Here is a 13,482-nt window from a genome sequence, read left to right as displayed (position 1 = left end):
AAGAGCGCGGAGCGAACTGCCTCCGGTCACAACACATACGGTATATATACAGTCACAGAACATTCCAGTACAATAATGTGGATACTTCTAGAATGTACTCGAACCTAATATAGAAATTAAAATTTTACAGTTAAGGTGAGTTCTGAACTCACGACCCTCCACGCAACAGTCTAGTATCATAACCGCTACACCACGGCGACAGTGCTACTCAGCTTTTTCTGCGACATTGGTCTCTCCTTAAGAGAACAGCGTGGAACGAGTCGTCGGTCCTGCACACTCCGACTCCCGATGACTGATGCTCGCCCTGGCGGTGATCTTCTTAGAACTTCTTTTGCCGCTACGCTCTTCGTCACCTTTCCCCTTGCTGCCTGTCGCTGGAGCTTCGAATTTACCCTGGGTTGCAGGATCGTTATAGGGCTTCATTCGAAGGACGTGGACCGTATCTCTGATCTTTCGTCGTCTTGTGCCGGGGTCGAAATCTTCAACTTCATAAGTAACATCAGACAACTGTCTTACAACCTTATGAGGTCCAAAGTAGCGCCTGAGGAGCTTCTCAGAGAGACCAACCTTCCGAACAGGAGTGCAGAACCAGACGAGGTCACCAGGCTGGGCTCGCGTCGTACCTTCGCGATCGTTCTCTCGAGCATGCGGAGTCGAGCTAACTGCCGAGCTTCCTCGGCTCTGGTTAACACCTGGCAGATGTAGTCGTCGTCCACGTCGTCATGATGTAATGCAGACAGTGTCCAACGTCGTAGCCGCCTCACACCGACGCACCAGGAAAAACGGCGTATATCCTGTGGTGTCTTGTTTGGCGATGTTGTAGGCAAACGTCACGAAACGTAGCACCTCATTCCAGTTGCTCTGCTCAACACTGACGAACACTGATAGCATGTCGGCCAAGGACTTATTAAGACGTTCAGTAAGCCCGTTAGTTTGCGGATTGTAGGCAGTCATCATGTGACGAGTAATGTTGCACCGATGGTTTATCTGTCACAAGATTCGATTGAAAAACTTTTCCTCGAACCGTAATTAACGACCTTGAGGCACCGTGTTTTAATACAATGTCTTCCACGATGAATTTGGCTACCTCGAATGCTTCGGCTGTTTTCACAGCTTTTGTAATGGCACAGCGTGTCAGATAATCAAGGCAAACAATAATCCATCTATTGCCACTAGCAGACGTTGGAAATCGTCCGAGGAGGTCAATCCCAACACGCTGGAAAGGCGTTTCGGCTGGTGGAATTGGTATGAGTCGGCCAGGTGGTTTCTGAGGAACTGCCTTTCTCCTCTGGCACTCTCGACAGTGCGACACATAGAGACGGACACTCCTAAATAAACCTGGCCAGAAAAATCTCTTGCGGATCCTATCGTATGTCTTAATAAATCCTAAATGTCCGGCCTCAGGTATGTCATGGAATTTATGTAGAACATCTAAGCGCATGTGTTTAGGAAACACTGGTAGCCACCGCTTACCAAACGGATCAAAGTTTTTCTTACAAAGTAATCCATTAACTACCTTAAATTGTCCTTTCACATGCTCTGACAGATTTAAGACAAGCATAATTTGAGATATCTTGGCGTCCTCCTCCTGCTCAGCATAGAGATCCTGGAGTGCAGCGACACAGTCACTATCTTCATCAAAGTCTTGCACAGGGTTTCTTGAGAGACAGTCGGTATCTTGGTGTTTTCTTCCACTTTTGTACACTATGGTCATGTCATACTCTTGAAGACGTAGCGCCCACCTGGTGACTGGTCCTGTTGGGTCCTTAAGACCTGTCAACCAACAAAGTGAATGATGGTCTGTAACAACTATGAATGGCCTTCCATAGAGATACTGTCGAAATCTGCACATGGCCCAGATCACAGCAAGACATTCTCTTTCTGTAGTTGAGTAGTTTCTCTCGGCTTTTCTAAGTGTCCTAGAAGCATGGGCTATAATCTCTTTTCCATCCGAAATTTGCGCCAGAACAGCACCGATCCCATGCCCACTGGCATCTGTGTGTAATTCTGTAGGTGCTCTCTCATCATACAGACCACGTATAGGGTCAGTCGTCAGAGCTTTTCGCAGCACATCGAAAGAATCTTGTTGAGCACCACCCCAGATAAATTTAGTGTCAGCTTTTAACAACTCTTTGAGTGGCCTGGCTTTGATACAGAAGTCTTTGATAAAACGACGGGATTAAGAACATAATCCGAGGAAGCTTCTCATATCTCTAATACTTTTAGGAACAGAAAATTCCATTATAGATCTCACCTTTTCTGGGTCTGGCCGCACACCTTCGTTTGACACAAGGTGTCCAAAGTATTTTGATTTCTTTTGCTCCAAAGAGACACTTTCATGGATTAAGTTGCAGTCCGCCTTATTGGAGAACTTACCAATGGCCCTCAGTGTTTTTACGTGTTCATCAAATGTCTCTGAGAACACTATAATGTCATCTAAATAACAAATACACATCGTCCACTTCAGCTAACTTAGAAGATTATCCTTCATCCGTTCAGAAGTTGCTGGTGCATTACACAAACGAACGGCATTACCTTAAACTAATACAGGCCCTCAGGGGAGATGAATGCAGTTTTCTCACGATCAGCCTCATCTACTTCGATTTGCCAGTATCCTGAGTACATGTCCAGGGTTGAGAAAAACTTAGCCCCCTTCAGACAATCTAGTGTATCGTCAATTCGTCTTTTTTAGTTATCTATTTTAAGCTTCCTGTAATCAACACAAAAGCGCCAACTGCCATCCTTCTTCCCGACGAGAACTACTGGTGACGACCATGGGCTCTGCGAAGGCTGAATGAGGTCGTTCTTCATCATCTTCTCCACCTCGTCGCGAATTATTCGACGTTCCGTTGTTGACACACGGTATGCTCTCTGGCTTATTGATTGATGGTCTGCAGTACTAAACCGGTGCTTCACCATCGATTTGTCTGACTTGCTCTTCACCTGTGGAGTGAAGCACTCAGAGAACTCTTGAAGAATGGCAAGTAGTTAATTCTGTTGTTCCTTAGTGAGATCTGGTGATAGTCGAGCTAGAAGATCTTGTCTCGTAGCGGTAGCGCCAATTTCGCCCACAGACTCGGCATGGGAGGTTTCTATGACGCTCAGCTGTTCGGCAATTAATGGCTCAGAGTTTGCTACAAACATGCGTCTTGGAAGGATCTGCGGTTTTCGGCGACACTTAACTATCCACAATTCACCGAATCCGTTCTTAAACGAGACGACAGAGGCTGGGATGACCCAGTTATTCTTCAGTGGTATGGTTCTATTACATTCCACTACAAGATCCATGGGTTGATGCATGGCATGACACGTGAGTTACCTTTCTAGTGCTGACTGCAGGAATGATCACTTCATCCAGCACACACAGTCTCCACACACTCGGATGCGCATTTTCCTGTCCTAAGTATATCATCTCGTCTTGGACAATCTTCGAGCGACCACAATCTATAATTGCCTGAGAAGCTTTCAAAAAGTCCCATCCTAGAATGACGTCATGACTACACTCTTGTAAGACGATGCATTCTAAGGGCTGTGTATGGCCACTTATACCCACACGAATGGTAAATCTTCCTGTAGGTTTTACATATTTCCCATTAGCCATCTTCAGCAGAGATGTTTTGCTGTCGACGAATACGGTTTTCTGCAACTGGCGACGGTATTCCGAAATGATTGAATATGATGCTCCAGAGTCCACAAAAGCTTGGGCTGGTCGGCAATCCTCCAAGGAAGGTCGCACCCTTTAGATTTCCAGGTTGCGGCGGCTAGGTGATCAGATGGAGCTTCTGAACTGTGATGGAGACCTCGATCGGCGTGTCGGGGAGCGTCCTCTCCAGCGGCTAGCTTGTGGTGATGGTTACGTACGTCGTTCTGCACCCACATCATCTTGTTCATCTTCGTCGTCCCGGAGTTGGCGTCGGCTAAGATCGGTGTGCTGTTTTCTGGCGCGGGCGTCGTCAAATATCCGCCGCCTTCCTCGACACTAGCACACCATATGTCCCGGTCGTCCGCAGTGGAAACATACTGGTTGGTCATCCTGGGTCTTCCAGACTTCAGTCTTCCTTGGTGCCCAAACAGGTTCCTCATGCGGCATTGTAGGAACATAAGTTCGCCTGGGTCTCGAATTTTTCACCGTTTTTAAGGGAAATGAAGGACGAGAGATTGGGTTCAATGTCTGTTCCTCTTCCTCCCATATGACCTCTTGAAGCGTCTCGGTTTCTTGCTCGCCGTGCAATCCGAGTGCCTTCTGAACTTCCTCTCTCACTATCTGACGAACACTTATGAAATCAGTTCTTTCCTCCATCACAGACATCGATACGACGTTTGGAAGCCGTTCAAACTTCTTGCGCGTAATTATTTTTTGATGCATTGTTTCGATATACTGGCACCATAGTATGAAGTCGTCTGCTGTCTAAACCTCCTTCAGGCTTGATAGATGTCCTCAGCAACACACTTCATGAGATGTGCAACCGTATCTTCCTACTCCATTCTAGAATCCACTATATTACACAGCTCCAAGACGTTTTGAAGTAGGATGTTGTAGTTTCTCCTGGACGCTGTGACATGCACTTTATCTTCAGCCTTGCAGTTCTGTCGTTGTGTGTCGCCGAAATACTTACGCAGTTCCGCCTGGAATACTCCCCAGCTTGTGAAATTCTCCTCGTTGTTCTCATACCATTGCTTGGCAGTGCCCTCAAAGTAGAAAAATACATTAGCTAAGCACACGGTGTCATTCCATTTGTTAAATTTGGCTATACGCTCATATACCTTCAGCCACTTGTTTGGGTCTTGGCCATCGTCACCAGAGAACCCGGAAAGATGTCTCATGTGATGGCACGCAGTTGCTGTGAGCGTAACGTGCTCTTCTTCTTCTGTCTCCGAAAGATTGTGATCTGTTGAATATGGCTCGAACTTGGCTATGTCGCCACGTAAACGGCGGCTCCGTCGTGGCCTAATGGGAGCCACTGTGTCGTCCATAATGTGCGCTATCACAAGTTCCAATACCCAGCGCCTCCATCAGAATAATATCACGCAGAAGACGGTGTAATTAGCTGAATGACGAACATTAACTTCACTTAACGAAGGTTCGTTCAGCACTTGCACATACAAGAGTGCGGAGCGAACTGCCTCCGACCAGAACACATACTGTATATCCAGGGTGGTCCATTGATCGTGACCGGGCGAAATATCTCACGAAATAAGCGTCAAACGAAAATACTAGAAAGAACGAAACTTGTCTAGCTAGAAGGGGGAAACCAGGTGGTGCTATGGTTGGCCCGCTAGATGGCGCTGCCATAGGTCAAACGGATATCAACTACGTTCTTTTAAATAGAAGCCCCCATTTTTATTACATATTCGTGTAGTACGTAAAGAAATATTAATGTTTTAGTTGGACCACTTTTTTCGCTTTGTGATAGATGACGCTATAAAAGACACAAACATATGGCTCAAAATTTTAGACGAACATTAAATTAAAATACAGAACGTAGGTACTTTTGAACATTTTATTTCGGTTGTTCCAATGTGATACATGTACCATTGTGAACTTATCATTTCTGAGAACGCATGCTGTTTCGGCGTGATTACCTGTAAATACCACATTAATGCAATAAATGCTCAAAATGATGTCCATCAACCTCAATGCATTTGGTAATACGTGTAACGACATTCCTCTCAACAGCGAGTAGTTCGCCTTCCATAACGTTCGCAAATGCATTGACAATGCCCTGACGCATGTTGTCAGGCGTTGTCGGTGGATCACGATTGCAAATATCCTTCAACTTTCCCCACAGAAATAAGTCCGGGGACGTCAGATCCGGTGAACGTGCGGGCCATGGTATGGTGCTTCGACGATCAATTCACCTGTCATGAAATATGCTATTCAATAACGCTTAACTACACACGAGCTATGTGCCGGACATCCATCATGTTGGAAGTACATCGCCATTCTGTCATGCAGTGAAACATTTTGTGGTAACATCGGTAGAACATTACGTAGGAAATCAGCATACATTGCACCATTTAGATTGCCATCGATAAAATGGGGGCCAATTATCCTTCGTCCCATAATGCCGCACCATACATTAACCCGCCAAGATCGCTGATGTTCCACTTGTCGCAGCCATCGCGGATTTTCCGTTGCCCAATAGTGCATATTATGCCTGTTTACGTTACCGTTGTTGGTGAATGACGCTTCGTCACTAAATAGAACGCGTGCAAAAAGTCTGTCATCGTCCCGTAATTTCTCTTGTGCCCAGTGGCAGAACTGTACACGACGTTCAAAGTCGTCGCCATGCAATTCCTGGTGCATAGAAATATGATAAGGGTGCAATCCATGTTGATGTAAAATTCTCAACACCGACGTTTTTGAGATTCCCGATTCTCGCACAATTTGTCTGCTACTGATGTGCGGATTAGCCGCGACAGCAGCTAAAATACCTACTTGGGCATCATCATTTGTTGCAGGTCGTGGTTGACGTTCCACATGTGTCTGAACACTTCCTGTTTCCTCAAATAACGTAACTATCCGGCGAACGGTCCAGGATACCGAGCATTATACATAGCACACGCTCGTTGGGCATTTTGATCAAAATAACCACACATCAACACGATATCGACCTTTTCCGCCATTGGTAAACGGTCCATTTTAACACGGGTAATGTATCAAGAAGCAAATACCATCCGCACTGGCGGAATGTTACGTGATACCACGTACTTATACGTTTGTGACTATTACAGCGCCATCTATCACAAAGCGAAAAAAGTGGTCCAACTAAAACATTCATATTTCTTTACGCACTACACGAATATGTAATAAAAAATGGGGGTTCCTAATTAAAAAAACGCAGTTGATATCCGTTTGACCTATGGCAGCGCCATCTAGCGGGTCAACCATAGCGCCATCTGGTTTCCCCCTTCAAGCTAGACGAGTTTCGTTCTTTGTAGTTTTTTCGTTTGATGCTTATTTCGTGAGATATTTGGCCCCGTCACTATCAATGGACCACCCTGTATACAGTTACAGAACATTCCAGTACAATGATTCTTGACATTTGTGGATACTTCTAGAATGTACTCGAAACGAATATAGAAATTAAAATTTTACAGTTAAGGTGAGTTTTAATTCACGACCCTCCTTGCAACAGTCTAGTATCATAACCACTACACCACCTTCTTCTGCGACAATATTTACAGCGCACGGTCATCCGGCACAAAAGTTAAAAATTAAATGAAGTTGCCAAATGATGAGAAATAGCGAACCTCTTACGACGGCTTTAACGAGGCAAAGCGACAGGTGGAGTTGTTAGTGCTCGCATTTCATGTCTGGCTGTCGAAGGAACGTACATCCATGCATTTAATATATGCTGGAGGAGGATGTAGTGCCCAGGAAGACGAACGAATGTAGAGAGAAAACTTCTGCAACATCAACAGGCGTCATTCTATGCCGAATACATGTATAGTTCTGTACAGAAACTACTGAGAATTTGGGGAGTTAAAGTCCCATACAGTTGGCTAAGGATATTGTCTTCGTGCACATTCAAATTTGTGGAGCCATGTACTGGATCATGTAGTAGGAGATTCATGAATAAGCACCGCCATGTTGCCCATGAAATGCTCACTTTGAAGAATACACAATGAAGAGTACTGGTGGACCAGCAATTACAGCCCTGACGTCAACAACGTACAAAAGAACGATTATGCTGAACTACACGTACTGTTGCTACGAGCAAAAGTTTTCCGCTGTAAGCGGAAGTCGTTCGTGTCAATAAAACACTAAATATTCATTTCCGATTATTTGTTCCTATTCTCAAATCACGCAGTTTAGTCTTCTACCATGTGAACAATTTTGAACCGTGTGTAGGATGTCTATCATAAATGAAACTACTATTCTTTTTAAAATCATTTAAAATCAAGGAACACGCCGTTTTGGTTTGCACTTACGATTAACTGCACAGTGGAGGAAAAACATTTAGTATCAACATGAAAAAATGTTCCTCAAACAAGACCGTCTGCAAATCAGAACGTGACAATATGTGTAACGCACGTTTATTTATAGTACGGACGTAGAATGTGTAGACGCTACAGATGTACATCTTGGTATTTGAACAGTTGCAAAAATATGAATGGGAAACAACAGGCCCTTTCCAGCTAGTATTTTTGAAACACTCTACTGACCACGAAGACTGCAACACCACCGAGGCAGCACGCAACAAACGTAAAAATGCCATGAAGTGTACTACATGCTTGGGTATGTAAATGATTAACATTTAATCGCAACACCACCATGTTCTGTATATAGCTAAAGAATACGCAGCGTGTTACTCATTAGAAAATCGCACTTGCATATTGGTTGTTTGTGAGAATACGACGACATGCCCCGTGTAAGAAGGAGAAGAATATACCGGAACGTGCTGGAATTTTACAGCGGCAGGATTCGGTCCCGCACGACTAGCGCCCGAGAGGGCAGACAAACAAATAAAGTACCCGAATGGCCAATGCGACACCCGAGAGAGAGAGAGAGAGAGAGAGAGAGAGAGAGAGAGAGAGAGAGAGAGAGAGAGAGAGAGGGGGGCGTTGCACAGAGAAGAGTGTCACGCTACCACTCGCCAGCCATCACGACTGATGAACCATGGCACAGTGCTGAAGCAGCCTGGATGATGTACCCGTATGTGTCATCGAAACTCAGCTGAACTCTGTCCCCACGTAGGTGAGGGCCACTGTCGCCGCCATAGGTGGCAACTTTGTGTACATTGTGCGCCCCGTGTACCCACAAATCATCTAGCCATTCTTCCTACAAGACTCTACACGCATTCGCATTAAAACTTGATTATTTGCTGTCCTTCCTGATGCAGTGTACTCTGACGACTACGGAGACCTGCGGACCTGCCAGCCTGTAGAAGAGGGTGAGGCCGGCCGTGACCTTTGTTTAGAACCGCCCCCGCCTGCATGCGGCCCGATTTGGGTAGCGGTACGACGCCAAATCAGGAAGCAGCATGGAGCGCCGAGCCCACGCGCGCGCCTGGCCACTCATCTCTCTGTCTAGTACGCTGCCTTCCTACGACGTGGGCCGCGCTCCGCGCCCACAATTTGCGCGCATAAACATCGCCGCTATTTCCTATTCGTAAGACGACAGAACGCTCAGTTCTAATGCACTGAGAGTCAGGTTAGCAGTCACGCCGACCTCGTGTTGCGGAAGCTTCTCCGATTACTCCATTTTGAATCCGTAAACTAAAGCCGAAGTGAGACAGTAACTACAACTAATTTTGCTCCCTTACGCCGCTTTCCAAAGACCTGTACCGTTAGAGAAGTAGTACGAGCACCTGTACAAATCTACAAATTCCTACTTACTTTTTACTAACTGTTTGATGAAACCTACATAAAATTAAACCATTGAATTAAAATTCCCCAGAATAATCGGCGATGGTGTGATATCGAAATTTTGACATATTTCCACGAGTTTTGGATGGCAAATTAACCCTGAAAGATTCGAGATTCGCCAAAACTAAATCTGCTGGAAACCGCCACTGAAACAAAACTGTGTCATTGGGAATAATTACTTACCTGAAAGCAATACTTTCTTCTGAAAATTAATCATAAAATTTAAGCTTTAGCAAGCATACAAAAAATTTACAGAGCATTCCAGTAAAATCAAGCTTTAACTTAGGGAGAAGGGAGAAAAGTTAGTGTGTTATTTTCTGTCGAGATCTAATTCGTTACGCTCGTACTGCACTGGCACAGACCTTTGATAAATCTTTTATAAAAGCTGGGACCATGCTTTAACATTTATAACATATAATAAAAGTACTGCAGCACACCTTTAAAAGATTTTATAAAACGTCTTTCGTAGAAGGTATTTGACAAAGTTCTTTTCCAGTGTAATCTGAGCCATAGAGAGGACTACATTCTCTGAATGGACATAGACAAGGAATTAAGCTGGCTGTCGTGGAGTTTAAAGAACTATACTGCCACTCGTCACCAAGTGACATAGGGAATGCAAGGAAATCATTAATCAGAATGGCCAGGCAATGATTCGATTTTCGTTCACCTCGAACACGGGTCCAGACTATTAGCCGTTGCGTCAAGTCGGTCGGTTTATGTTAGCGAGGGTGGTGGCGGGTTTTCTGGTTGTGGCTAAATACGGACATTTTTCAGAGAGTGAACATTATTACTGATCCAGGAAGTTATGGACTATCAAAGCTGTTTTACTTTGAAGTGTGCGACTTCCGTAGTAACTTTACAGAAGTACTGAGTATCTGACCACGATACGATTCGAAACTAATTGAACCATTTCGATCACAGCTATCGAAACATGGGATATTATTCTACACTACGATCTACAGAAGAATGCCACGGTTGACAAAAGCCGACCTGGGAGGTCAGTTTGGGTTCCGGAGAAATCTAGAACACGCGAGGCGATACTGACGTATTTTAAAAGAAACCTCGAAGAAATATAAACCTAAATTTATAGTATCTGTAAATTTAAATAAAGTTTTTGGAAACGGTGACTGTAATACTTTCTTTGTAATTACGAAGTTATTAATGGCAAAAGACACGGCGCAAAAGTTAATCTACACCTCGGAAAGAAGCCGGACGATGTTCGACAACGACCCGTGTCATCCAAACAGTGATATCCACGGCAGTGGACTCTTGCCGCGAGAGAGAGAAACCAAATCTCTAACACTATAAGCGCGGTCAAACTCAAATCAGTTTCTGTAGTTAAGACGAGATTTGCACAGGACAGATTAGCGTAGAGAGCTGCGTCAAAGAATTCTTCGAACTGAAGACGAACCCACCACCACGACTGTACTATACATCCAGAAGCATTTTATCGAAAACCAGCGCTAACACTATCGACTCCCTGGAGGAGGCGCCTACGAAGTGGGAAAGCGAGAGGACGAACGGAATTAGTGGAAAGGAGCGTGCTAGCAGAAGGCAGAGGGTCGAACTTACCCCGCGCAGCATCGTCGTGTCCGGGGGACTCGTTGCCGCTGGAGTCTGCGCTGTCCTGGCCGGCACCGTCCGACCGCGGTGACATTGCCTCTTCCTGCAACGCGACAACACCAAATTAGTCGCTGAGCCGCGCCGCCCGACCTATTATAGAAATGGCTACAGCTGGGGCCAAACCTGACCCCATCCGTCAAGACTCATTGGTAAGCAGCGGGCGCAGCCAGCCACAGCGCACCTGGTCGCACAAGAACCTACGGCGCAGAAAACAATTAAACGGCGACACCGCCTACATATTTCAGCACCGGCGAGCGGCGCAAGAACAGCGGCGCTGCGGCCGCAGCCGGGCAGCGAAGCCCGGACAGGTGCTCCGCCAGCGTGAGAGAACACCTGCCACACGCCATACGTCGCCCTTATCTGCTCCACGACACCATCTGGCCCGGACACGGCGCCGCTATCACCGCCAGTTTCGAGAACACGGCGAAACTCACATTTTGCCACTAATAAAACCGCGAAATTTTATTCGAAGGTATAAATACGGAGCTCCTGCAAAGCTACGAAAAAACTACTGTGTAAGCAGGTACGTTCTTCCACTACTTTACTTCCGACGCTGACGCACTTCCCGGATATATTGTGTATTACTTAACGTAGCAGCGCGATAGCTAACCAGGTAGGGAAGAAGGCCCGCGACCGGCTCGAACTAGCTGCCGGATTAATGATTGAATTTGGATTCCATTTAAAATTTGTGCACCATGACGACACAACGAGCATTACGAACAAGGAAAAACCCCAGCGTTGGTCGTATAAATTTGATTTTTTTTTGTTACTATTGGATTTCAATTTCAATCACAGAGCTATCATCTTCTGTTCAAGACTAAGTCCAGTAGACTCATATAATCATGCACAAAATATAGCTTCAGATATAGGTGTTCATAGCGAAGAACATGCCGACTAGCAGGTTAGAGTTTTAATCTTACCTGCTATTTGGCATGAACACCTTTGTTGGAAGCTATATTTTGTGCACGATTGTACATTGGACTGAAGTCTTGCACAGAGGATGATCACTCTGTGATTGAAATCGATATGAAATAGTAAAAAACGGTTTCAAATTTATACGACCAATGCTGGAGTTTTCTTTGTTTGCAAAGATTAATGATTGTTGTTTTGACACGCTGATCAGCCAGCGTGTGAAATGGTACAGGAAGTGAAATGTGACCAAGGGCACAATAAAAGCTATTGAAACCTGGCGTTACAGAAAAATCGTAATGACAGGAAGGTTACATTGAATAATGAAGAGGCAATGAATGGAATCGGGGAGAAAAGAAACCGATGGTGCGTCATTATTAAAAGAAGGGATCAGTTGACTGCACGCATTCTGAAGCATCGAGGAATCGCCAGTTTGGTAACGAACGGAATTTGGGGTGGGGATGGGGGTAAAAATTACAGAGGTAGACCAAGTTTTGACTACAATGAAAACGTTCAAGAGCATGTATGTTGGAGTAATGATGCAGAGAAGAGATTTGCACAGAACAGACTAGTGAGATCAGCATGAAACAATCTTCAAACTAACACAACACAACATCCTAGACGAACATAGGGCTGGTTTCGAATCTGCGTTTCAGAAAGGCAATAATTAAAATGCCAATATACGCAGAATGAAAGCTTCCATAGTCGCCAAACAAAAGCTGTGTATGTCCTCCCTCACGTTCCTGATTATTGTGGTAAGTGCACCGGATTGTAAATTAAAATGAAATTGCCCTACCTTGTGACTTGCGATCATTAATTTCTTTAGCCACATCTACATTCCACGAAATAGGTCCGATTCAACTTTCGTGGGACATTCTAAACCGCAGACCTGGAGCCCGACTACTACTACTACTACTACTACTACTACTTCCGGTATGCCTTGTACACCGCCATGTTGACAGGACAGCTCTTAGTACACACATTTGTGCTATGCGCCTCATCTTGCTTTTGGGGTGTCGTAATTATCTAAAATTATATTTTTTAAGTCTAAAAATATATCTACAATAAAAGATCAAATATAGATTGACGGCAGCGTAACCTGTTACGAAAAAGCTATGATCCACGAGCACAAGTCCACTATAGTACCACAGTCTGAATTGCAGTCTTGCGCACACCTCCAGCTAACAAACTCTCAAATTTGTCATTATAACTGCTTTAGACCTTCAGCTCTTCCAAAAAGTACGCTCTCCATCAATTACCATACATATCATCATCATCATCGTTCAGAGGAAAAAATATTTGATGTACCAGCAGTAATTCGCAAAGACATTATGGTAGGAAGACACTCGTGAGCAAATGTATTAGAGAGAACTGCTATACTGGAGAGAGAATTTCTATCGCCACGGCGAATGGAAAACTTCGACATGCCACGTGACTGAATTGTCGTCAAACATCACACTGCTCGGCGGTCGAGCGCAGAATGGGCAAAATGCACGTATTGACAGCATATTGCACCTCTACTCTTTCCATCACAACTTTTACAGCGCATGTCAACAGTTAAGGTGCGGATTCGAGACG

At 44.9% G+C, this 13,482-nt stretch overlaps 1 protein-coding gene across 3 annotated transcripts in view; it reads right to left on the bottom strand.

Annotated features, from left to right (window-relative positions):
- LOC126184401 (uncharacterized) overlaps nt 1-11,032 on the bottom strand; it is a 232,352-nt gene extending 221,320 nt beyond the window's left edge. For all 3 annotated transcript variants that reach the window (XM_049926783.1, XM_049926782.1, XM_049926784.1), the window contains exon 1: nt 10,945-11,032. In XM_049926783.1, the coding sequence (XP_049782740.1) occupies nt 10,945-11,029 (85 nt within the window). In that variant the 5' untranslated portion in view covers nt 11,030-11,032. The remainder of the gene's footprint in view (nt 1-10,944) is intronic.
- Nucleotides 11,033-13,482: the final 2,450 nt, after the last annotated feature.

Source organism: Schistocerca cancellata, chromosome 4, assembly GCF_023864275.1.
Source record: "Schistocerca cancellata isolate TAMUIC-IGC-003103 chromosome 4, iqSchCanc2.1, whole genome shotgun sequence".
Classification (NCBI taxonomy): domain Eukaryota; kingdom Metazoa; phylum Arthropoda; class Insecta; order Orthoptera; family Acrididae; genus Schistocerca; species Schistocerca cancellata.
This window is presented reverse-complemented; position numbering and strand designations above follow the sequence as displayed.